The following is a 27848-nucleotide window of genomic DNA, read 5'->3' on the forward strand; positions in this document are numbered from 1 at the left end:
GAACTTTGAAAATTTTCTACGTGCGAACGTGTCTGAAAAAGAGGAAAAGAAAAAAAAAGAAAACCGGGAATTCTCTTAAAATCAAACGGACCGGTAATTTCTAATATTTCGCGAGAACGAAATCGAATATATATGAAGAAAAATAAAAAGATTCAAGAAACGTAAACAAATTTATCGAGTCGAAGAAGAACGCATGACCATGAAGATTAATTTAGATCGTTGCGTCTAATCATATTGGTATACATGCACATATACATCTCTCTCTCTCTCTCTCTGTTTCTCTCTTTTCCGTTCACGTTTCCACGACAAAATCGATCGCGTGTCGTCCAATCGACATCGAATATATCTCTCGAGTGTCGAGTTTCATTTTGCTCGTCTTAGAGGTAAGAGTTTCTTCGTGAATCAACGAAGCTAAAATAAAATCCAAAAAGTAGTTTCGATATACGTTTCAAATATTGCAGCGAATTTTATCACGTCGAGAGAAACTTTAGTAACATCGAAAATCCTTCGACTGTTCCGAAACGTAAAGGTCAAGATAGGTAAGTGCCATAACGATACTAAGTTTATACATTTTTTAGAAAACTTTCTTTTCCACGAAAAAAAATCTTGATATATATTTAACCTATTCACTTTGGTTTTTATATCCCGTAAAATGAATAACGAAGTACCTACGAGAATCTCTCATTAAGAAATACCGTCTCTTATTATCGTTACCATCATTATTATTATAAACGATTATTTTTTCATCAAAACAAGAAGTTAGATAGCAGAAGATATTTAGTTTCTTAAAAATTCCATTTCGAGGAAGCTTCCAAGGTTTTAAGTCGGGGAAAGCTTTTCTTCTCCTCTCTCTCTCTCTCTCCCTCCCGGTCTCGCTCGTATTCCCCTCTCTTTCCGTCGCTCAACCCGAGGTCGACGATAACCGGGACGCCATCGTCGCGAGCTTTTCTCTTCTCGCGGATGTCATTAGCGTTTAGAACGAGAGTAAGCACGATAAATCCTCATCGTCCCCTCTCGTCCTAGTTTCAATTAGTCCAACTAATTGCCAACGACCAGAGGTTTCGCGTTACAAAAGCCGACCTGACGAGTGGCCAAGAATTCAAAGATGTCGACGAGCATCGTTTTTCTGCTCGAACGTCTCTCCTTATCGTTCATCTCTCTTTTTCTCTCGCACGAACGCACACTATTTCTCGCTCTTTTAGTAACAACACTTCGAGCGATTCGAACACAAGGATCGGACCGTTTTCTCGAGTTCTTTGTCTATTTCTAGAAAACTTCAACGTTATACGAGTAAATGCAACAACAATGGACGAACAACGCAACGATAAAAGGGAGAGAGCGAGAGAGAACGATGCTCGTAGAATTAATGTAAAATGGTCTAATTGTCGTCAATTTCGTAGCATCCATGTAAGTTAATATAAACACCGACGTCTATCGCTTTCATAGTCGCAGTATATACTCGATATTACGTTCGAGACGTCGTCGATCCCGCACTTTTCTTGTCGTCGCAGTGATATATTTTCGTCCAACATATATTTCGTTCCATTTAGATTAAATCGATCATAGTGAGAATAATTCATTTTAAAGATATCTTTGACGAATACGCCGGTCAACGTTCGAACTTTCTAGTTTTATATCGCTCAAGTTTTATATCGGATAAATTGCATTTTCAAGTCGATCGTCGAATCGGACGAATCTTTTTTCCTTCTTCTTTTTTTTTGTTTTTAATCGAGCAAAAATAATAAAGACGAGAGATCGATAGTTTCGCTCGAAAGGGAAAAAATATACTCTGTAGGACTTTGAAGAACGTAAGCAAAACCAGTCGAAAGTAACGATCAACGATATTTTTAATGCACGAATGTATTCGGTACCGATCGATGGTCCGACGATCGCGTGACATGGAATATTTTTTTTCATTTCCGGCAAAATAGTCTCTTAGTTTTATTTCTCGTAATCGATGATCCTGACAACAGCAATTTATTTATCATCGCATGGCATGCACCGATCGCTTTCACGGCGATCACGTTGTTTCAAAAACATTTCAGATATTTCGCACGTATTATTTGTTCGTTATATTTATGATTTAATCGTTATACGAAAGAAATTGACACGCACATCGACGTATCAATTACGATTTTCAAAAATCCTTAAAATTGTGATTTAACCCGAATGTCAAAATATACATTTACACGAGAAAAAATCGTCATATTTATATGCCTGTATATATTATATATATATATACATTTATCTTATCTAGAAAAAAAACACTAGATTACTTTATTCGAGCATTAAAGCATCGACAATAAGGGAATAGCGTATATCCGTTAGGGTGATGGAACAACTAGACGAGGTCAGTTAGGATCGAAAGATCGAACGCGATGCAAGCCGTATAAAAGAGGGATAGAGAGAGAGAGAGATAGAGAGGCAGAGAAAAACGTACAGTCGCTATAAAATTCCTTCAAAATTTTCGTCAATACAGAATAACAATCGATATAAATATTGGAAAATAAAATTGACATACGTTCGTCGCTCGAATCGTTTCGTCCGATAAATACTTCCATTTGTTTCTTTTTATCTTTTCAACGCAATTAATTGATTCGACGGACTATTATAACGGGTTAAAGTGCAATAAGTTCGAACGTTGTCTGGTAATGCGAACGCGAGCAACCATCTAACTTACAATTAGTATAACCGCATAGCGAATAGAGAGAGAGAGCGAGCTTGAATTCAAAGCCAACAAAGTCGGATCGGACGATGCAATAGCCGAACGAATTCGTGCGATTTCACCAAGGTATCCGGTGTATATAGTACTGTTAGTGCTCACGTATTTGTGCCAAACAACGGTAAAGAGGATAAAGAGGATTGCCGAGTACGATCGAATAAAGAGGAGAAAAGCAACCGCATCGCAATGGGAAAGGTAGAGTATACTACAAGAGAAATATTTGCAGTTTTGCTTTCAATTCGTTTAATGTTTATTCTTTAATGCGTTATTGGTTACTGGTTAAAAGTCATTCGGGAATATCATTATTTATTATTTTTAACGAATAGAAAATATATTGGATCGCGTATGAAACGAAAATATTGCAAAGAGAAGAATGACGACTGTTGGATCGTTTATGAAAATATGCATATCGACAATTTGTGATATTATTCGTTAGAAAAGTATATTAAAATATCGTCCCTTACAGGGAGATCTCTTTTTAAACGATCACCAAAATTCTTTTCTCTTTGCGATTTCTTTCAACGAACGTTTTCCTTTTACTTTTTTTTCTTTTTTAATTTTTAACGACAAAGCCCACGAAGACATAGAGCTTTTTCTAGTGAAGTTTCTCGGCATTTTTAAAATGACTTCTTTTATCGTTTTATCCGGTATGACGTAATTCTCAACGTAGACGTAGCCTATATTTTCGATATTTCAAATTGAGGAATCTATCCTTGTTGAAAATAATTAACTACTTATTTACCCTTCGATAATTAATATTCAACAAAATACGTTTTAAGCACAGATCTCTCGCCGACTTAATTCGAATTCGTTCGCAAACGTAGTAATAAATTACATCGAGTGTGTTTGCGAATCCTTCAAAGAGAAAGGAGAGAACGAAGGGAGAAGAAAGAAATAAAAAAAAAGGGAAAATCAGGAAAACAAAAAAAGCATTATTAACGAGTATCGATAACTTGTTACGTTCGAAAAATCTATAGGAAATGGAAAATACATATGTATTTACTCGCGTGCATTACAAGTTCTTTGTAATCTCGTTTGGAAAATAACAGAAATTCCACTGCTCGGTGGTAACTTTTAGCGAGGATGCAACGACAATTGAGATAGAAATAAAGAGAGAGAGAGTGAGAAAGAGAGAAACGCGTGGGACATTTTCAAAACGATAACAAAAGGACGCTCGTCCAAATGAAAAAGAAAAGAGAAAGAAAGATATATATATATATATAAATGAAAAGAGAGAGAGAGACGGAAAATCGTCAGTGGTTGCTGAAAAGCACAGAGAGCGCGATGTTTTTGAAAGTTATTTTCTACTGGGAGTGGAACGAGAGCGGGTTACGAGGGTGGATGATGGAGCCGGCAGAAGAGGGTAGAAGCACATTCTACGAAGTGGATTATGAGTAACAAGTTAATAACTTTGTTCTGCGAAAAAGCATCATAATATGTATTACTCAGTAAGCGCAACTGCACGAGCTGTTTTTAATTAAAACCGAGCAGAGAAAAACGCAAAGACGACTCATTATATTGACCGAACATCGAAGTTTTTCTTTGTTCTCGAAATTCCCTTCCATCCTTCCGCATATAAACTTGAAAAAAACTGTTCACTTTTACTAATCGATTTCCGTTCGTTCGTAAAAAAAAATAAAATAAAATAAAATAAAATGAAAGCAATTGCTTTTCTAATTTTGATCAATCGATTGTCAAACATTTGTCTATCTATACCTATACGTATGTATACATATAAATTTGTTTTCTTTTTTCTTTTTTTTCAATATGTTCGATCGAGCTCTGTTTCGTTTTTATCTTTTTATTTCTTTTTTTCAGTTTCTCTTTTATTCTTCCTTAATTGCATTTTTATTTGACAGGGTATGCTGTCGGTATGCGGTGTAAAGCAGCAGGTGGTTCTGCTATTCTTGATCGAAATCATCTTGATCGTACTAATCGGGACGCTGACGACTTACGGACCTGAGGCTAACGCTAATCTTCTGAAAAATCACGCGGGTTAGTGCTCCGAACGCTCGTGCGTCACGCGCGATGCTTATCTTTTATTACGTAAGATCACGCTTGAATGAGAAAAAAAGAGAGAGATAAGGATTACGAAGAAATCCGCCGTACGAAAGAGATAAAAAAATAACGATAATAACGTTGACAAAATCGTGTAATTTTTTTAATTTCTATTATAGCTATTTTTATTCCAATTTGAGACACAGAGCACTTTTCGGCTCGTATTTACAATTAGTAAAGAAGAAAAGAAAAATCAACAATAACCATATTTGATTTTCCTTAGTTTACTTAATAAAGTTCGAGAGCATCTTACAGGATTTTTATTCGAGGCACTCATCGTAATTACGTCCGTCCATTTCGATATTTATTTTACTCTATCGGGTTTCAAAAAATTTCGATCTCTTCGTCCTCCCATATTTACTTTACTATAAATCCGACTTCGTTTTATATATTTATTATCATCATTTTGTCTTATAAATCAATTATTAAATTATAATAAATAATGAAATAGATACAATTAATTGACTTTCTTTATTAAGACTATATTTAAATTCCTAGCTTGTAAATAAAAATATAAGAATTATCACGTACAAATAAAAATTAAAGCGTCGTAACAGACCGTATCTTCTTTAAATCTATATCACACATATTCCATATTTGTATATAAAAATTACAAATATCATCGTAGATCATTTTTTGTCGAACGAGTAAAGTCATTAAGAAACCATTTTCCGCACGAAGCGTTGCCCTCCGGTAAAACGGAAATACGTTTACGAAACGATGCGGCGTGTTCTTCGTAGCCTTTGCTCTAACCTAAGCTGTTAAATAGTCAAGGATACATAGTCACGATTAGGAGAAGAGAAGAGTGGAAGAAGAGAAGAAAAGAGAAGAGAAGAGAGGAGAATAGCAGATAAAAGTAGACTAGATATACCTGTAGGGCAACTAATACATTCTCAAACCTTAACACAGAAACGGATGTACTCGTTTAAGATTCTCCTTCTTGTGTAATCCGAAATAAGTGAATATTAAATTTTCAGAAGACGATGGGAACAACGAAAATGACAAAAAGCCGCAGAGCGATCCATTACGTATTTATCCGAGTGAGTAAATCAAATTACTTAATTTCGCATTTATAGTCGTCTCTTGAGAAATAAATAAGAGCACGTTGCTTCGCAGACGATTTTTTAATTTATTTATTAAAGAATTTTTTTTTTTTATATAACTTATTTTCGTCAAATAAAGCGACGACAGACGTACAGAAAAAAAAAACGGAAGGAGCCTTGCGAATAAGGACATAAAATATGCTATTAATACGACATTGAAAACGATCGTAGCTATTTTTCTTTTCAAAATGATATATAACATACTCTTAAATTAAAAAAGAGTTGCCATATATAATCAACTCGCGTACGTAAAAAATTATAAAAAAATTATATACTTATTGAAAATTATTATGCATCTATTACAATATTAATGCACCTGTACTATTCAGGTATATCAATTGTAAGAACTTACGTTATCACGGATTTAGCTTATCACATATAGGTCACGTAACACATGACCTTATCATTGGAGGCTTCTATCGCATATACGTAACAACGATAATATCCGTCACTTTATAACTATATGAATAATTACGTTCCATATGAAACTGTTAGATAACGAAGAAAAGAAAAAAAAAAAAGGATAAAGAGGAAAATTTTATAGAAAATTATTTTGTTTCCTTTTCTTTTTTTTTTTTAGAATAAAAGAAAACTCAAACGTATAGTGGATCACTAAAATTTATACCATTCTTCTGATTACGAGACCTATAATTTATTAATATATTTATACGTATATATAATTAATATTATTATTAAATACCAAATATTAATTAATTTTGCAATTCTTTCCTAAACATTCTATATTCCGTATAAGAAGAAAAAAACCTGGTAAAACAGATAACCAATAACGTCACTAAATCGACAACACACTCAAGAGTTTTATTACTTACAACCGATTAATAATTTTTTAATTATAAATCAAAGTCTCGAGTGTCACAATATTTAAAAATTTTTACTAATTAATCTTTAGAAACGATAAGACGTTATACGATAACTCGCGAATAAAATTTGCACGCAAATAGTAAATAATTAATTCTTCTTGATCTTAGATATTTACGATTTAATATCTTTGTTTTAATTTCAACCACATAGAAATAGAAAGAAAAATAGGGACCGAGAGAGAGAGACAAAGAGAGAGAGAGAGAAACGAAAAGTGAAAGAAAGACAGACGATGAAAACAAAAAAAGAAAGAGATAAATAACTAATACGAAAGAAGAAGGAGAGAGAGAGAGAGAGAGAAAGAGAGAGGGCGAGCGATATATGAGCGATAAGTAGAAAGAGAAAAACTAACAGATAAGTGATAAGAGAGAGAGAGAGAGAGAGAGAGAGAGATAATTGATCGATCGATCGATCGATCGATAACTTTTATTAGTTTTTTATCGATGAAAAAGAGAGAAAGAGAGTGATTGATAAATCATAAATAGAAAAAAGGGTTAAGAGAGAGAAAGAGCGATAGATAAGTCATAGGTACAAAGAAAGAGAAAAATCGACATATAAGTAATAGGTAGAAAGAAAAGGAGAGAAAACGATAGATAAGTCATAGGTACGAAGAAAAAGAAGGTGAGAGAGAAATAGAACGATAGATAAGTCATAGATAGAAAGAAAGAGAGAAAGAGGCGACGTATAAATGATAGGTAGAGAGAAAAAAGAGAAAGAGAGAGAGAGAGAAAGCGATAGACCAAGAGAGTAATAGATAGAAAGAAAGAGACAGAGAGAGGGAGGAGAAAGAGCGATAGACAAGTGATACGGAAAAAGAGGGAGAGAGGACGATGTATAAGTAATAGATAGAGAGCTAAAGAAAGAGAGAGGGAGAGAGTGATGGATAAGTCATAGATAAGGAGAAAGAAAAAGAAAGATAAATAAATATAAAGAAAGACGGAGAATGCTGATTAACGAAATCGTCGAAAAGCCATGGATGAAAGGATATACACGATCGGCATGGAGGATAAACGGCTTGCCATTTCTCTCTCTCTCTCTCTCTCTCTCCCTTTGCATCCGTTAACATCAATTTATCTTTCGCGCGTCACAGTGCAAAATTTAATTAACGCTTTATCGAGCGAAAACGACACGTCGTTCGAAGGTACGTTTACCTTGTTGGTTCGTGCAAATTTCAACATTAGTGTATTAATGACACGACTAATATATCGATGACTACCACCCCCCCTCTCTCACTGTTTCTTCTCTCTCCCTCTCTCACATACATACGTACATATATACGTGTGTACGCGCACATCCACACACCCACGCACATAGATACGTACATACGTGTAGATTCCACAGAAATATCAAAAGCAGGTAGTCGTATTAGACTCGCACGAAAGCGCATAAAGTGTGAAACTATACGAGAGAACTGGTATCGTTGCTTGAAAGTGCCAAGATTTAAACGACACGCTCGCGCTCCTTCGCTCTTGCCTCTCTTATGAATATGTAACATTCGTTAATTGTTATACGCATTATTTAATCAAATCCCACAAGAAGAAGACGATTATTTGGAATTTTATGATATTATTTATACGCCATTTGGTCGAGTGCCTGCATAAATTTTTTTAATTACGTTACGAAATAAAAACTTGGCCCGTTTGTACGATAACCATTTAAAAGCTCCCATCGCTCGATTTTTTCTTTTTTTTTTTTCTTTTCTATTCTTCCTTTTTTCTTTTTTCCGCTTTCTTTGCATGGGATCATCCGTGAAGCGGCTGCTTTCGAATTTTGATGAAACTTTATAAATTCATAGAGAAGATTGTAATAAGAGCCAAGTGGTTCTTTTTTTTTTGTTTAGCTTTGGTACTCCGGTCGTAAGGAAAACCAAAGCTCGTAAACCGATGAAAATAAAAAGAGAGAGAGAGAGAGTAATGAATTACGAGGTTATTTGATTCATATTTTATTAACCAACGCGATCGCAAAAGAAAAGTTTTGTCAAAAATCGTCGTTTTTGGAGAACAACGTTTTCTCGCAAAATATACAAATTCTTTTATTTTTTTTCATAAAAACTAGTTTTACGATTAATTTGATTTTAAATACGACGTATAAAAATACGAACGTGTATGGATATATGTTCCATACTTAAAAGTATAATTTATCAATGACCTGTTAATGATCGATAAGTTCGACTCGACTAAACTATTAAGAGAATAATTATCGCGCGGCTCCTCGGACGTGAAATAAAAAAAAAAGAATCTCGTCACAATCAACGATATTATTACCTTGATTTTTCTTCTTTATTTTCTTCTTTTTTCGAGAGAATCTCACGGTAATTGAGTTAGACGCATCGAATACATCTATCGTGGATAGTTGCGAATACCGCGAAAGGTACAATTTGCATTCGCTGCTAGGTGTATGTCATAAATCACGTAGGTGATGCCCCGTTTAATTGCCATTCCGAAACGCTTGCTTGTACTACGAGACCTCGACAGGATGTATTATTTACAAACCCATGAAAAAAATTTCTCTCTCTCTCTCTCTCTCTCTCTCTTATATATAAACATATATACTCATTCTATGGTTCTTGTTTTCTCTTTCTTTCTCACGCGCAACGTGCAACATACTTGCTCTCTCTTTCTCTCTTTCCCTCTCTCGCACACTCACGCACATTTTCTCTCTTATTTTCCACACACACACACACACACGTACATTTTGTCTCTCACTTAACCTCGCACTCATTCCTTCTCTCTCTCTCTCTCTCTCTTTCTATATCTCTTGAGCTTCCCACGGTTTCTTTTCTCTCTCATATTTCGTCTACTTCGTGAATACTAGAGTTTCGAGTTTCCCAAAAAGAAAAGAAAAATAGAAAGCAAAAAAAAAAGAGAAAATATAGAAAAAAAAATAAACGAAGAAAATTCCATCCGCATTACCGTAGTTTGTTTTCGCTCGAAAAAGATGCAAAAGAGTTGCGCTGTACCGACGTAAGCCGAACGAAATCCATAGAAATTCGTAATTTCCACTCGAAGCTTCGGGTTTGTGAGAGCATCAAAAACGCATCGAAAAACGAGTTTTCGATAGTAATCCGAAAATAATTTGAATAATTTATATATTATACGTATTTTTCGCGTTTTACACGGAGAATTTCTCTAGAATTTCAAAGATTACGTAGATAATTCAACTTGAAACATTTTTATAATAAATAAGGTAACTTTTCGAAAGTACATTCTACAAACATTTCGAAAGTACAAAATAAATTATTATTTTAATGTATTATTAACAACGCTCTTATATCCGTTAATTTTCCACAAAAGAGAGTTTTCCGTACAACGTATAAAAAAGTTACCTCGCCCGTTTCGTTCATTTTTTAACTTATCGTTAAAATAATTTAATACGAAATTTTAGCGGCTATTGTAAAGGTAATCTATTTTAATTACTGTTTACAGATAACAAATAATACGCAATTAATGTTACAATAACGATAAATTACAATGACGATAAATTAAAAATTTTAATTATTTTTTCATATTTTACAAGTAAAAATCGGCGTAGATTATTTCACCTTGTTAATCCGTAACTTTCATGTCATAACACTGTTGTCACAGAATGTAAAAAATTTGAAAAATTTTTATGGAGCGATCCGAAAGGTCGATCAAACGATAATACGAATAAATCTTCGAAATTCAGGATGTGATTTCGTAAAATAATTCGTAAAGTAAAGAAAGGAGAAAAAAGATAATTGAAACGAATCTTTAAAAGAGAGAGAAAGAGAGAGAGAGAGAGAGAGAGCATTCTCTTAAACAACGAGTTGAAACGGAAACGAAAAGAGAGCGAGTAAGAGAGAGAGAGAGAGAGAGAGAGAGAGAGAGAAGAAATGTAAAGATTTAGGAGTCTCATACGTCTAAGACATAACAGCCCGTTCTTGTATCAAGGATAAAATGAAATAAGTCGTGTGTAGAGACGGCGGTAAAGCCACGCGTTCTCGTTACAGGAGAAGACTATCTGCAGTATGAGCGACTCTCGTGGAAATTAACGTACGGCATATCCGAGTACGACGGTCTAACACGAGCCACGTAGTTACCGGTCTTACACCTACGAGCTAAATGCAAACACACTGTCGTAAGAGAGCAAAAGGCTTCGAGGGAGGGGGTGTAGCGTAAGAGGAACGAGGGAGAAACGACGACAGTCTTCCTGGCACAATTGGTACATTACTGCACATGGTATTATCCGCTGGTACGAACACGCGAACTTTCCGGATAAGAGAGAGAGAGAGAGAGAGAGAGAGAGAGAAATTCCTTTAAGCGACATATCCAGTCAGGATACATAAAACGATGAAATTACATGGCTCTACCGTTTTACCCTTATATCTCCATCTCTCCTCTCCCCCTCCCCTCTCTCTCTCCCTCTCTTTCTGTTTCTTGTCTCGAGTCGAAGTTGTTTCGATAATATCGACAATATTTAAATTAAAATTATGGGTGGCGATAATAATGATAATGTTATTAGCGTAATTGTATGGAGGAACATAAGAAATTATTAATCAATGTTATTATTGTTATTACATAAATCGATTGAAATTGTATAAAATTCTGCTCCGAGGAGAATAATTAGTATGGATTTAAAGCGACAGCACGACGCGAACGCGTGGACAAAATCAAGCTAGTTTAATCGTATTAGATTTCGCTGCGAGAGACTCGCGTAATTCGCGATGACTATTTTAATTGAAGCTAATCCGATTTCGTTCTATTATTCGCTAATACAGCGTAGCGAACGTAGACGATGAAAAATACGTTAGAAACGAAAAAGAAACAAGAAGAACGCTTTTCCGACTCGACGAAAAAAAGAGGAAAATCCGATAAGCAAAAGATTTGCGTCGACGCTATTGAAGTTCGTCGTTACTCGTTTTTGATCTAAGAGGATGAAAAACGTACCTAAAGTTTTATTTATTTTTTTATTCGTATTGACTTTTTTTTTACTCTTAGAAATCGATATTAAAAAAACTTTATTAAAAAAGAACATATATATGTATATTTTCCAAGGTCTTCTTGGATTAAAAAGGAGTAACGAACAAAATGGCATCGTTTTTTAAAATACTCGGAAGGAAATTCTCTGCATATCCACGGTGTTTCATAATTTTTTGAATTTCCTGCTTGAGAGTCTTTCCTGGTAAATATGTAAGAGAAAAAAAAAAGTGGGAAGGGGAAGACGAACGTACGAAAGAAAATAAAAAAAAAAAAAATTGCAGAAATTTCAAATTCTAGGTCAGCCGCCGACCTGTCGGGCATTATAATACATATATATTGTACGTTGAAAAGATCGTCTTTTCTATCGAGCGACGATACATTCTGATCTATATACATACACACACACACACACACATTAGACGAATTCGCTCGTTTCGAAGAATGTCACATCGATCGTAACGCGGATATCGGGAGATTCTCGTCAGGCCAAGCGCAAAGGATTCGTTTAGAGATCATCGGGTAATAGCGTTCAAGCCGAGATACATGAACCGGAAAAGAGATACGCGTTCGCGTGAACAACAAGATTATCGGATAATAAGAAACTATGGTATATGCGGCTATATTTTTATCCAAGGAAGTCGGCGCTTATCATTTCGCTCTGTTCGATAGGGTATGATATTGTTTATCGATTAAAAAGAGAAAAACGTGTATATATATCGTTTTTGTCTAATTCGGAATGGATATCTATAATTTTCTTTCTTCGTGCATTTATATCCGACAAAAGAGCCTTTACGTACCGAATTAATCTGTAATCGGAATAGTGAATATCTCGATAACCTTCGTTGGTATCCCATCGCGTAAAATCGAATTCGTCTTTTTACAACTTTTATAACTTCTCGACAATAAAAGTATACTCACCCGTATAAGAAAAGAGAATCATCGATGAAATCTTGAAATCTGGAAGAACAAAGACCTTGAGAAATAGATCCAAAGACGACGATTAAAATATCACACAAATACACGAATAAAACTAACGAAACGCGTTTCGAATAAGTAACCCAAATGTACGCCTTGTACGTAAAAAAAAAAAAAAAAGTATTCGATGCATAAAAACGCACTTAGATAAGAATAGTAAAAAGGAACTAATAACTGTCAAACGACGAAGACGCGACGTCGATCTTTCTCGAAGATGAGAGTAATGTATCCTCTGAAGTGAGCTTGAAATAACCGATGCGCACGGTTAGGTTATTTCGCGTGTGAGAGAGAGAGAGAGAGAGAGAGAGAAGCAACTTCCAAGGCTCCATCGCTTCGGGAATTAAAATGTTACGTAAGCGAAGTTGCAGCTTTATCAGAAGTCCCATTGCAGTAACAAAGGAGTTTACGAATTTATTACCAGAGAAAAAGTATGAACTCGGGAGACCCTTCTTTCTCGATTTTATTATGATATAATACACGTCGAGATACGTACACCTGTGGTCATTAAATGACGTTAGCGAAGCGTATGTGTGCATCACACATGGATAGTTACGTACATACATAAATATTTAGCTTCTACGCGTGACCAAGTTTCTTTATCAGTCATACGTTATCATTACCCTACGGTAACAATGGTTATATCGTGTGACAGTAACGTTCGTGTTTAGCGAACATATACGGTAAGTCAATTATTTCAATATTTTTTCTCCTTCCTATGATTATTTTGTAAATAATGAAAATGTATGAAGTACGCGTCAACGCGTTGAACGTGATTTGTGATTCTTGGTAAACAGATACACACGCGCGTACGTATATGTTTATTTATTAATCATCATTATTTTCACGGTACGTTTCACGATTAAATCCGGATATCGTTTGTTCTTTTATTTTTATTAATATACGCGTGGATAGGTTTTTCAAAATACGCGGGGAAAGAATGTACGCGTCAGAGCGTGAGCTGTCAGTCTTTTGTTTTCTGTATACTGTGACCGTAACAGCACGTGCCGCTGGTTCGTTTATCGAAGGAAAACGTTTCTTTTTTTTTTCATATGCAATAAAATAAACCGGTGTCGTTACGTTTTATCCGCCGATCTAACAGGTTATGTGTTCAGAATTCGCTTAAAGAGGAGGAAGCAAACAATATATGTACGTACGTACGTATGTTTTATATATATATACACATATATATACATAAAAGTACACGTGCGTTAAGCAAGGTTAGAAATCTTTGTTTATCCACGTGCGACGATACGGATAAACGTATCTAAATATGAACTCCGTTTGCATTGAGATGTTGTCAGAGGACAATTACGATACTTGGAAAACGCAAATGGAGGCGTTATTGATAAGAAACGAGAGGTGGGAATATGTCAGTGGTAAAAAGAGAAAACCCGAAATCGATACATCGTCTAAAGCTGCTCAAGAGGAATGGTCAATCGGTGACCAAAAGGCCAAAGCGGATTTAATTCTGTCCATTAGTCCGTCTGTGCTCGAACATATTGGAGGATGCGAGACGGCAAGAGACGTATGGTTAAAGTTAGAGTCCATCGATACGTCTACAAGACCATCGAGGAAAACTTCTCTGTTAAAACAATTGACGTTGCATCGCATGAAAGATGACGACGATATTAGAGATTACATGTCAAAATTCTTTGACACAGTAAGCAAGTTGGAAGCAATGAACGTAGGAATAAATAAGGATTTGCTAGCAATCGTGCTCTTGTATAGTCTTCCTGAAAGTTATGAGAATATTAAATGCGCCATTGAATTGAGCGACCAGCTTCCTAATCTAGATACTCTCAAGGTGAAGATACTGGAAGAAAACGACGCTCGTACGCAAGGAAATAAGTCTAAGGTTTATGGGACAATGCCTGCTAGACGTGCTCAGTGGAAATCTAAAAAACAAAAGGCTGATAGAGATGAAAAGGACTCGCACGAGCAAAATAACTCTAATGTCAAATGCTCTCGTTGTCGTAAGATGGGTCATAGAGTACCAGAGTGCAGTACAAAAGCAGATAAAGGCAAAAATGAAGAAGACGAGTAAATTAATATCTTGGATTCCTTCATATAGATGGCAAAAGAGAACCGAATAATGGCGACTCGAGTCCTTGACTGTTCTTAGAAGGCAGTTTTATATCCTATTGTCTTTACGAAAAAAGAGAATGCTTTAGAAAAATTATGAAACCACCAAGTAAAAGGATAAGCCTAGCTAGCTCGGCATGTACCAGAATCGAACGAAATGGAATTGTCGGAATCTTAGCGGACGATCGATATAACCATAGATCGGTTGAATTCAAAGATATTCCACTTGTCCTAGATTTAAAAGTAAATTTGGTCTCGGCGTCCAAAATTATGGATCAAGGCTATGAGGCAAGGTTTAGACAAAGAGAAAACGTAGATGCCAAAAATGCCGTGTCTCGATAGTACTTGGAAGTGCAGCTACGATCGGTTTCGAGACTCGAAAGAATTAAAATCGGATGATTTTTTAAAAAATAATTCTTTTGTTATTTTTCTTTACATTTTCAATATAAAATAAACTAATTTGTTCGTATATAAGAAAAGGAAAAGAACGCCAGATTCCTTTCAATCGAGAATATATAGCAAATTTATCCATAAAACTTGCAAGCCATTTATTTTAAATGCATGAATAAGAATCTATCCTCTTTTGCGAATTAGAAACTCAAAAGTATCTATTACAATGTTGAGATCAGAACTATAATAAAATATAAACAAAGCTCGATAATTAAATTCTTCGATATCATAAATGAAATAATTCAAATTACTAGAGACAAACATATAGATAAAAATACTAGATAAAAACGCGTATGAAACTACGTTGTAGCTTTTTAAATAGAAATAAGATAATCGGACATTCTTTTTATGTTTTTGCGGATAATTATGATAATTATTATAATCGTTATATAATTATAATAATAACCTTATCGGATAAATATATATGTATATACATATATGTGTGTGTATGTATATGCGCATACCACATTATATACGTATATATGTTTGCTGGGGACCCTTTGCTAACCCCACCACCAACCCTCTAAAACAAACCCCTCGTTCTCCTTAGTTATCCTTTTTCCGAAAATTTGCCTTGCAAATCGCTCAAGAATCTAATCTCCGCTCTGAAAAACCTCCTGTTTAACTACCATCTAAAATAAGCTATATAATATGAGCTATATATAAGTCTCGACATATTAATTACCGAGTTATTCGTTGTATTTACAAATGAACTCGTACTGCGTCTTGATTATTGCTAATGGGACGTGATATTGATAAGTAAGCATTTATTTCTCTTAAATATTATACAAAAATAAAAAATTGCGCCGACGGATCTAATAATCGATATATATCACACGTATATATTCGATTACTATTGAAAACATTTTTGTCAAAACGATCTATATATATATATAAACAAATTTTTCTTTCACGGTTAATCGTGCGTTACGTTGTTCATTGTAATAACTTTGATAGGTATAAGAAAGGAAAAGATTACATCTCGGAGAACTGGGGCTGGCGGTTGGAGGTTGGGGTGAAGGTGAGGGTGAGGGTGGCAAGTTCGGTGAGATCTTGCCTCCGGGTACCACTAACTGTATAATATCGAGACGCAATACAGTGCGGATCGGAGAGTAGTAGTGGCTCTCGAGGATGACGAGTACATGAGCTGTCTACCCCAATGCGATCTTCTTTATCGAGGGCTTCCTCCTCTGTGCTTTTTTCGGGCTACGTTCGATTACACCCTCGAGGTGTACCTACGCTACTGCTAACAGGCAGAACAGCTTTGCTCCTCATCTAAATGGAAAACCGAGTTCTTTGCCGATCACGTACATATACGCGAAAGTATCTCTCTCTATTTCTCTCTCTCTCTCTCTATATATATATATATGTATGTATATGTATTCCTCTCTTCTTCATTTTCTTTTTAGGCACGACCGCAGGGAGTTTCCTTATGCAATCACCATCGTGAAAAGCGTTGGTCTTGATATTAACATTTGATAGAAATAGAATTTTTCAATTTTCTTTGAAGTTCTTTACGAATCACCATGATAGGTTTATTTAATGTGTTTCGTCTTTGTGCGTTTGCGTACGTGTTTTCTTCCGTTTGTGCGATTGCATAAAGTTTTTATTTTTTTTTCTCTTTAATAAATTTCTTTAATAAATTTTTAAATAATTTTTTCTGTAAATAACATTTTTACATTCAAAGTCAATAAAACGAAATTGCAACGAAATGTTAGAAATAACTTTTGTACAACGTGAAAATGTTTCATTGTAAATTTCAATCGGGTTAAGCCGATTATTTTCAAAATAACGTCAATTTGATTACGAATACTTTTTATCTCAAAAATCAACAAATCGGCCGTATTGATTTCATCGAAACTTTAAAAATAACATTTGCGAAACACGAAGATGTATCATATGGAGTTTCAAACAAATAGACCAATTATTTTTGAAATGGTGTCAATTATAAAAAAACAAAAAAGAGAAAGAAAAAAAGAAAGTCAATCGAAATTTCGTTCGAACATTTCCTTCGAATATCAAACAAATCATTTTGATAGTCTGGACAAATATTCTCGATCGTAATATTAAAATGTTACGTGAAATATTTCGCGTACACGCACTTTGCGTCTAACGCATTAAATCGAGTTATTATGGATGTAAAGAGAAAGGAAAGAATCAAATACGATGACGGAACAACTCTGTAAAAAGGATCTCCCATATTTGAAAGGCGAGAGAGAGATAGAGTCGGGGGCTTCTAAAGCAGACTTGTCTAAAGGACTTTTCCTTCGTTCCTCCACTTTCTTCGACCTTATTCATCCTCTTAACGTTTTACCTTCCCATCGAAGCTCCGTTGTCGTCCGTCCGTCCGTTCGGTCGTTTGTTCTTTCTTCTATCCAAGGGTAAAGGATCCAAAGGGGAGGTAAAACTTTCTGAAAGATAACGAGAGACGTGTGTGTAATATTCCGAGAAACTAGCGTGTACCTTTATAACGAACCGAATAGACAAGAACGAGGATAAGGACGACGACAAGGAGTAAGGTTAGAAAGAGGAAGAAGAACGAGGACGAAGACGAGGACGGGGACGAGCATAAGGACGAGAACGAGGAGGGTAAGCAAGAGGGCTTAACTTTACGGTCGAGTCGGATAAAGTACGTATATTAACGTCACGAGACCATACCAGAAAGCCCTTTGTGAATACACGTCGCATTGTGTTACGGAAAATCGTATTATTACGTTGAGACGCTCGTTTCGTCGTACAATTGTCTTTTTTGTTTGTATAAAAAAAAGATGGAAAAAAATAGAATACGTATGGAACGTTTGAGCTTAGACGCGAAAATTTTTAATCGACTGATCGAGAGATCGTAAAACGCAGAGTACGGCGTGCAGGACACTTCTTTTTCTTCTTTCTTATTTTTTTTTTCTTTTTTTTGTTAAAATAGCCGATATTGGAAAGATCGGAGAAATGGGAAAGAGGGAAACTTGGAGATACTTTAATTATTATATATACCTGTGTATTATAATAATAATATATCAATGTACGATATATAAATATCTAATTTTTAATCTTGGATAAAACGATAAATTAGTAAATTAAGACGCACGAAGTTTCGTTAACATTTTCTTCAATATTTCCGACAGCTTCGCAGCGAAGAAACGAAAAAATGCTTAAACTCTAAAAACTATTTAACCTCTTTAAATTAAAAACTGTTGGCTAAGCAAAAAGTTTGTAGATACGTATCGAAAAAAAATTTCAAATATTTATTTTTGATCCTAGTGCGAGACTTGCGACGTTCTTGTTTCTTCTAAGCTTTTCCTCTTTTTTTCTTTCTTTTCTTTTTTTTTTTGTGTTTGTTTCAGTAATAATCGGATCATGACAAAGCGAACGCCGTGTATGTCCGAAGCTTAAAAATATTTGAGAGCTTTTAGTTCTCTTTCCTGTTAACTCACTTTATATAAGGAAACTCGTAAAATTACATTTTTTTTATTTATTAAAATCGAACGAAACGAAGGTTATCATTTACCGAATAAAAAATTTCAATATATTTTTTATGTAAACTTCAATCAGCTGCGAGATATTTTTATGGATATTTATGAATGGACACCCCGTATATATTATTGATTTTATTTAGTTCATCGATTACTTTTTTTTTATATTGAGATTAAAATCGGACAAAACCGAGACGCACGTTGATACGATAAAATCCCATTAATACCTACAGACATGTGAGTAGATACATAAAGGAATATTTAATATGGCTGCTCATTGTTGATATAAATGCGGAACGAAAATGTCCGAGTAGATAATCATTTGAAATCTATGCTTGTCGTATTAAATGATATCGCTGTCGCGCAAAGCAAACGTACATGTACAAACGTACATATCATACGTGTGTGGGTGTGTGCACGCGCGCTCGTGTACATAACTATGCATGCATCGCGTTCGTAAACCGCACATTCGCATTCCCATAATTTTTCCTACACTCCGAAATTTTACGTACTCGTAAAATTCGAAAAGCTCGTTGCTTACGCGTAGTGCCAACTAAATAGTTCGTACATACATATATGCATACGAACATACATACGTATTTTCGGTATGATACATACAGGGTGGACCAAAATGTTCTGAGATGATTTAAAATTCGTTTAAAATCATTACTGCGTTGAAATAATGCGACTTTCCGTCCTGATTTTTTTTTTTCACAATCGAAAATAGTGAAAGTATTTTGAGATGTTAATAATTATTGGTTCACCCTGTATATACGTCTATACATATGCGTACGTGTATGTACGTACATCTCGAAACGTAACGGAAATGACCATAAACAGAAAAAAGTAAAGAAATAAAAAAAAAAAAGAAATAAAAATAAAAACTGGAGAGAAAGCAACAGCAAAATTTAATATAGTTAAAACTCGCGGCATACTGCCTTGGTTATTGCGAACAAGTAACACATTTATTACATATACCTATATGTACTTTAACGTAGCTGATAACTTTGCATACGAGGTACGTAGTAATATGATTTGAGAGAATTTTGTTTTATAATTTTTTTTTATTTCTCTCTGCTTATTCTTTTTTCTTACATGCGTGTATATACACGCGCACACATATATAAACATATATTTTCTTTTTATATCCCTTGATCAAGAACCACCGTTGCATTCGCATTTCGCGAATTTTGTCGAAAGTTGGTATTGCACTTTTTTTTCGTTCGTATAAATTTTTAATAATGTTTTTTACGAAACGCTTTGGGACGTCGCGATTGGTCGAAGCAAGGTATATCGTAAAACGAGATAGATACTCGACACATTTTACGAGATCACTGAGTTATCTTTGTTCATGTTTTCGTCCTTTTGATCTAATTAATTCGACGATTTTTATGCGTCTGTCAACACCGTTCGTTTGCTTCGAATGAAATCTATTCGTAGATTCAATTGATTATTAAATAAAGATGATTAATTACGTGCAAAAACTGAAGTTAACGAGTCGTCTCGTGTTTATATTAAAAAAAAAAAAATAAATAAAAAAGAAAAGTCAATAGCGGAAAGTCGGAGCGGAGTTGAAAAAAAAAATATACGATAGCGACCACTGCAATGAATATTCCCGAATCAAGCGATAAACCGCAAACATTATTCCACTTCCTTCTTCTAACCAAGCAACGTAATTGCTGCGATCAATTAACACGCGATTAACAACATTCCGGTGTCGAGCGAAATGGCGGGCTCGTTAACCGCACGCGAGCCACGTGCGTGTGTCCCCTACAAATATGGTTTTTTCTCTTTCTGCTGCTTTTTCCTTTCTTCTTCTTCTTCTTCTCCTTCTTTACGTTCGATTAAAACGACTGCAGTGTATCAAGACGTCCACGTGATGATCTGGATCGGCTTTGGATTCCTGATGACTTTCCTTAAAAGATACGGTCAAAGCGCTATCGGATTGACGTTCCTGATCGCTGCTGTCCTCGTCCAAGTTGCTTTGATCTGCGAAGCCGTCCTACATTTCCAGAGAAACAACAAGGCTTACCTATCTTCGGCCAGGTTGGTGAGATTCCATAATTATATATTATTTTTACACACATTTGTTTCTTTTCTATTATGTGGATTTTTATTACTCGCGTCCGTGATTCTTTTCTCAATTTCCAGTTTTTAGATAGACGGAGGACTTATTTGCGATTACCTTCGATTCGATCCTTTATTTTATTTCGAAATGCTGGAGCATTTTCCGATAGAAAATTCATTAAAAATTAAATATTTAAAGATAACTTTTTTCAGAGATAACCAAGAATATTATTCGAAATTTTTTTCTGAAAAATTCATGAATATTTCTAATTGGATCAGACTTTCGATTTCAAAGTGGACGTATTATTAAAAGTTTGAAAAAATTCCTGAAAAAAATTGCGTATATTGTACGATTGAAAAAAATTAAAACTGTGCGACGATATCAAAAAGAATTCCGGAAATAACACTGAATATTTTATAAAAATTTTACATGGTAGATCCACGAGTAATTATAATCATATTCGACTTTCGGTCTCGAAAGAGAAGTTATTCTCTCTATTAAAACTTTGGAGAAATATTTAAAATAAGGTGACGGATCGAAAAATATCCTTTCAATTTTTTCATACCGTGCTAATTATTAATCCGAATGGATTATTACTATCTAGAAGGAAGAAAAGAAAAAAAAAGAGTGAGAGCGAGAAAAAGCAAAAATCGAAAAGAAAGAAAAAACTGCTTTATTGAAAATCATATCGTTTATTGTCATTACTCGTCAAAAATCCGTTTAATAAAGAAGCTCGAGAGATTTTCATCGATATCTCGAACTCGATGCTCCGCGACCACGGTCGACGATTCGACGTTTGTTAAAACGTCATTCATTTCTCTGTACGTTCGACTCCAATACCAAAGCGAGAGGGAGAGAGACGAACGAGTGAAAATATAAGAGAGAAATAATTTTTGCCTGTACGATTCGCATGTTAATATCTACACGTTCGTTTTTGATCAATGTTTCTACAATCGTACCATATATATACGTGCCCATCTATTTTCTATATAAATGCATACGTACGTACATACATTGCGTGCATTTGTGCGTATCTTAACCATAGGAAACGTGGTTTGACGTTGTGAATAGTACTGATCTCGAATGTCCGCTTCTATGAATTCAGACTAGGAAAAAAATTAATAAATTTCACCGACGTATTACAATATTTTCAATTTTTTAGCTCTCTCTCTCTCTCTCTCGAATATCGACTCGTTCTACAAAGAAATGAAAAAAGAAAAGAAAAGGAAATGTCAGAATTTTCAATATTTTATGTTTCAACGGAAAGAACACTATATGACATCGATATAAGTAACTGTATAGTACTGCATCGACCGATAAATAATATTGAAATTTATAATATTTGATGTACGAGTAAACAATGTTATAATAACGATATAGTATCGCGTCGGTCGATAAGTCGAGTCGGAATTTTCAATATTCTGTATATATCAATTTTAAGTATGTCGTACATATATTATTTTCTAAATTTGAACAACGCCCGCTCTTTGCATTATTAGGGTAAATAAATGAACAACGTGACGTCGGTAAGTGTAGTATTAAATTGGCTAATAACAAACCCAAATAAATACGTAGTTTATATATTCGAAAATACCGGCAATCGACCACTCGAATCGAACTCGTATTTGGACTTTTTGAAGGATTTCTCTTCTTTTTTCTTTATGAGTAAAGTAAGGAACGAATAAACTCGGAGGAATAGTTTTGGAAGACGAATACCAAAGAAAATGTTATTCGTCCATGAACATATATCCACTGTTTTCAATGGCTTAGACGTAGCTCGAAGGAAAAGGATAAAACGAAAAGAGAGATAGACAGACGGAAAAAGAGAGAGAGAGAGAGAGAGAGAGAGAGAGACAAGGTGAGTATAAGGTGAGACGAACTCGAAGAATGTTTTGGAAAGTGGCTACCGAGGGATATGGTTCAGAGACTAGGCGAAGAGATTGCACCGTAAAATAGGGAAAGAATGAAACAACGAGCAGTGGCATTGAAAATAAAACTTTTACGAGGAAACACCAAGAAGAAGAGAACACCATGCCAGTTCTTCTTTCTTTTCTATATCTTCTCTTGTTCTCCCATAAACGCATAAAATAAGACGCGAACGTGTTACGCGAAACAAAGTTAAACGATACTACTAAAAAATTGTGGGATACCAGTAAAGTTTCCCTTTAAGACGTAAGAGATTAGAGAGAAAATAACGAAAGAAAAAAGGAAATATTTTTATTATTCGCAATACAAGAGAGACAAACAATTCGAAGCTAAAATCAAAGGAAAATAAATATCTGTCAAGTAGATACGTATGTATTACGAGTTACGATTCTTACGGGTCATTAAATCGGATCAGAACAATTTTAAGAATTTCATTAAATGTAGTCTTACGATTTCTTTCCAAATGACTTTTATAAAACTTTATCAAAAAGTTTCTATCTTCGTAGAAGTTATAAAATCGTTCATAAAAGAGTCCTACGTTATAAAAAGAATTCAAAAGATATAAGCTACGTGTCATTCGTCGTTTGAAAAGAACATTATGAATACTCGATCTCTCTCTCTCTCTCTCATTCTCTACCTCTCGTTTCTCTGCAAAGGTAAAGAAGAATGAATTTAATAACGCGTGCTATATCTACCGATTTACAAATCGTACAATTTCTAGTCTGCTCAGTGCCGACGTTGCAGTGGCAGCTCCATTGATATCCATGGGTGCTCTTCTCGGTAAAACGACTTATATGCAACTCGTATTTATGGGTATCATCGAACTGATCGTCTACACCATCAATAAGTACATCGGTGAGCGTCATCTTATGGTAAGTTTATTCATTGTTTCATTCGTTGGTTAATAGGTTTATCGTACCAGGTTTTATCTGGTTTTCCTCGGAACGGAGATCGGGTTTAATTTAGGTTCGGATCGGAATCGAACCTTGCGCGTCTGACAGACCGATACTTCGCATCGGGTCGTGAAGAATCGTTTCAATGGTCTTCAAGTTCCACGTAATTTTCATTGAATCGTTAATTGTAGAGTACGGGCCAAAAGTTAAGCGATCTTAAAAATCAATTATACCTTCGCAAGAACTTTCAGGATACCGATCCGATATCGATACGTAAATATCGTGTCATATTTCTGACGGATAAATTCTAACGTACAAGGAACTATCGACGTCTCGTCGAATCGAGTTACCATCTGCATGCGTTAGTTCTAAAAAGGCAAAATTTGTTCTCCTTCTCTTAAGACGATATTTCGATACTCGAGATATTGAAAAGTATGGGAGGAAAAAGTTAGCCTCGTATTTCCGGGTCGGGTCAGTTCTGGTTCTCGTTCGCTCGCAGTACCGTGCCCGGCTGTCCGTGAAAATCGATCTACCAGATATATAGATAATCGACTACGAACCGTCGACCCTTGTCTTTCTCTTATTCTCGAGCGTAACGGAATGATAAGTTTCCTCGAATTTCATAGGCCGTCGATGCCGGTGACAGCATGTACGTTCATGCATTTGGTGCTTATTTCGGATTGGCCGTCAGTTTCATATTTGGAATGAAGGAGAAACCGAAGGAACATCGTCTCGAGGGATCGTCCTATCAATCGGACATATTCGCAATGATAGGTACGTTCTCGCGATTATTCATAAAATTCGATTTTGCTTTTCGAAGCGGAATCATAAATTTAATTGGGTTGACCGATAAACAACGTTATTATTTACAGTGTTAACGCGGTGTCCCTCACTTAAATATAAAATACTCTGAAAATTTCAATATCACTTATCGGTCGATCAAATAAATGTTTGCGAGAGGGTTCGCAAATCGTTCGAATCGTACTATACGTATTTATTTTTAGTTCGTGCATTTTCGATATCAGCAATGTCATCGAATTTTACGGTATTATTCATCGCACGTTATCCGTCGAGAGATTTCGAGCTCATTTTAACGTGCGACGGAACGAAGGAGCGAGAGTTTTGTCACGTTCGCAGGTTACATAGAGGACAAATTTTCGGTTCAAAGGTTCTCGTCGAGACAAAAAAGAAAGTGTGCTTTTTCTCGACGCACTTAACTCGTAGCATTTTGTTCTATCTCGAAGCGTTCGAGAGATACGGCCTGTTCCATTCTATACCCTATGTGTATAATTCGGGATCGATATAAATTTAATTTAGAAATAAGATGTAAAGTCGATATCATCCGGAACGATAGAGTTACGCTATACGACTCGCAACGTCGGCCGACGGAAAATCGCTTTCGTATCCTTCGTTACGTTCGAAAGAAACGGGAAGAAAATTTGGTGCGCGAGTGGAAGAGACGATATCGAGACCAAAAACCACCATTCTTGTTATAGCTTTGAAATCCGGTGAATGAACGAGAGAACTTTTCGAGATGTAGTTCGCGAAACGTTTAAATGTCTCGAATACAGACCGCGCCAGAGATTTTTCTTGTCAGATTCTCGGAATTGCGGCAGCGTTTAGCAACGGTTGGAACAACAGTGTCGTGAATACGAAGGATCGAAATAATTTTCTACGCCGAAAGAAACGACGGCGTATGGTCAACCCTCGAACGTGTATGGAAAAACTTGGTCGGTGAGCGGCGATATCGGTTTGGAAAATTGCTATGCGATCGATCCGTTGGCATCTAAAAAAAAGCAGACATTATAGAAACGTGAATAAATGGAAATTTCTTTCGATCGAAGGTACGGTCTTTCTCTGGCTGTTTTGGCCATCGTTCAACGGCGCGGCACTCGAAGGGGATGACCAACAGAGAGCCATAATAAACACTCTCCTTTCGATCTCGGGAAGCTGCGTGATCGCCTTCGCCACGTCCGCTCTAATTTCAAAGGACAACAAATTCAACATGGTCCACGTACAAAACTCTACGCTTGCTGGTGGCGTTGCCATCGGTACAGCCGCAGGTATTTACACGATACCTCGTTCCCCCTATCTACCTTAATTGGACGTAATTACACGGCTGATCGCGATACCTTCGAGCCAATCCAATCGCATAAACAACGCGTTTGGAAATAAATTTCGACAAAAAAGAAAGAAAAGAAAGAAAAGAAAAAGAGAGAAAAACGCAGTTCTGCAACGTTCTTCCATCTTCTGCCCCTAACAGGTATGATGTGCGAACCGATAGGAGCACTGATCGTTGGTTCTTTGGCTGGTTTGCTCAGTGTCCTTGGATACACATATCTCACGGTATTTGATATTTATCTTTTAATTAACGAGACTAGAGAGGATATACGAGCTCGCAATTAACGGGCGCCCAGAGTTACACGCTGTTTGACCGAAATTCGATCCAAATGTAATACGGGTGAAACGGTGTAATACGGTTCGAACGTGATGTTCGTTAAATACGAAATGGTTGTACGATCGAGAGCTCTGATTTTTTTTTCCTTCGCTTTTCAAGCGAAAAGAAATAAAAATCGTTTCTCGTCGAACGAATCCATCCGTCCTTCCTTCGTTATCTCTTGCTCCTCTTTCTTTTCTCTTGGAGCATCGGCTTTCGCGGTCCAGGGGTAAGAACCGATCCCAGTTCGCAAACGGTCCGTGTAAAGGGCTCGTAAATCGTATAGAAAATCCTTGGGAAGATCGGTGTCGCGGGAGAGCTCTCGCGAAACGTGAAACACAGCCCTACGATAAATCGGTAATACGCGTGCCTGTGTAAACGCTCGGAAATATTCGAGTTTAGAATAAGTAAGTAATAGTTTCGTATACGTTTTTGCAGCCATTTATACAGAAACGACTACGTATACACGATACTTGCGGGGTTCACAATTTGCACGGAATGCCAGGAGTGCTCGCAGGAATTTTCGGTGCTATCATGGCCGCACTGGCCACGCAAAATTCTTACGATTATTCCCTTTACGAGGTACGTAATTCCCTTGAACCATATCTTACCTTTTACATTCTCCTTTATTTTTCTTAAAAGGGAATCTTATCTTAGCGAATTTCTTTTCCCTTTTTATCCTACTCTTTAATGCGCTACGTTATATCATACTATACTATATTATTATTACTATTATCGCTCCAAGTTGTATCACGCGTAACGTCGAGCTTTAATTTTGTTTTCTTTGCAACAAACCTCCGTACAGATTTTCCCAGCCCGAGCACCCAGCTTCGAAAAGTTAAGCCCCGAGATGCGAAACGATTATGGCATTTTACCTGGTCGTAATAGAACGGCGATAGAACAAGCGAGTTATCAAATACTTGCGTTGGCCGTTACTTTGCTAATGGCCACAGTCTCTGGCTTAATAACGGGTAAGTAGATACGAGTGGACGAACACGCGTCAACGCTTTCGTACGACGAACGTATCGGTACGGAACGAACGAAAGAGAACGTTAATGTCTCTGCGTTATCGAAAGACGAGAAACTTTTTCTTTCTCGTCTTACGGAGTAGTTTCGGTTTAAAAAAAAAAAAGAAAGAAGGTCGAATCTTTCGTAAAAGTGTTTCGAAAATATTCGTAGTCGCGCCTGATACTATTTCGCGCGCGCATACGCGACATTTAGATATTAACGCGAGAGCGTTGAAAGCTCCAAATGATTTTAGAGATGTCTTAAATAATTTCGAAGATAATCGCACAAGGCGCGAAAAATTTCCTCGTAGACGGCGTCGTACGCGTACCGCGAAATTCAAATGTAAGAGAAGCACGCATGCGTCGTCGTTCAACGCGTCATCCTTAATAATATTTCAAATTGTCGTGGTACGCGTAACTTTATATCTCAACTTATTTACAAACCAATCCGATGTTGAACGAAGAAAGATGAAATAAAGCTCCTTGTTTCAGGATTGGTTATGCGTACGTCCGTCTGTGGATCCATCGCCGAGGAAGAAAAATTCGACGATGCCGTTCATTGGGAATTGGAGGAAGAAGAAGAAGAAGACGATTCGCATAAAGTTTCAAAGATTAAAGAAAGAAATAATCGAGTAAGCGATCAATTACCGATGGGTAACATTTGAGAGCAAAATTTTCTTCGAATAAAATCATTTCTTAGAATTTCCTTTGTTCCTTTACGTTTATTTATTTTTCTTTTTGCCCCGAAAACATTCCGATTACAGTTTCTTTGTTAACTTCGACGATCGTCCGTCGTAAACGTACACACGTTTACAAATCAACAAACGTGAGATGTCGATCG

General features: G+C 35.9%; 2 protein-coding genes across 9 annotated transcripts; both read left to right on the forward strand.

Annotated features, from left to right (window-relative positions):
* The first annotated feature begins 301 nt into the window (after nt 1–301).
* LOC127069961 (ammonium transporter Rh type B) lies at nt 302–27709 on the forward strand. Of its 8 annotated transcripts, XM_051007713.1 has the most exons (14): nt 324–383; nt 462–539; nt 2700–2917; nt 3507–4170; nt 4582–4717; nt 5758–5820; nt 20536–20722; nt 23392–23542; nt 24190–24337; nt 25408–25626; nt 25827–25909; nt 26439–26582; nt 26806–26971; nt 27500–27709. In XM_051007713.1, exons 4-14 carry the CDS (start codon nt 4159–4161, stop codon nt 27670–27672), a joined length of 1482 nt encoding a protein of 493 aa, XP_050863670.1. In that variant the 5' UTR covers nt 324–383; nt 462–539; nt 2700–2917; nt 3507–4158; the 3' UTR covers nt 27673–27709. The 8 variants fall into 8 exon arrangements, with proteins under 8 accessions (XP_050863674.1, XP_050863670.1, XP_050863672.1 ...); XM_051007711.1 differs by lacking the exons at nt 324–383; nt 462–539 and adding an exon at nt 548–1565 and having other exon boundaries at nt 2687–2917; XM_051007710.1 differs by lacking the exons at nt 324–383; nt 462–539 and adding an exon at nt 548–1565.
* LOC127069970 (uncharacterized) lies at nt 12791–20528 on the forward strand. Its single transcript, XM_051007743.1, has one exon. It carries the CDS (start codon nt 13948–13950, stop codon nt 14719–14721), a length of 774 nt encoding a protein of 257 aa, XP_050863700.1. The 5' UTR covers nt 12791–13947; the 3' UTR covers nt 14722–20528.
* Nucleotides 27710–27848: the final 139 nt, after the last annotated feature.

This window comes from Vespula vulgaris, chromosome 17 (genome assembly GCF_905475345.1).
Source record: "Vespula vulgaris chromosome 17, iyVesVulg1.1, whole genome shotgun sequence".
Taxonomy (NCBI): domain Eukaryota; kingdom Metazoa; phylum Arthropoda; class Insecta; order Hymenoptera; family Vespidae; genus Vespula; species Vespula vulgaris.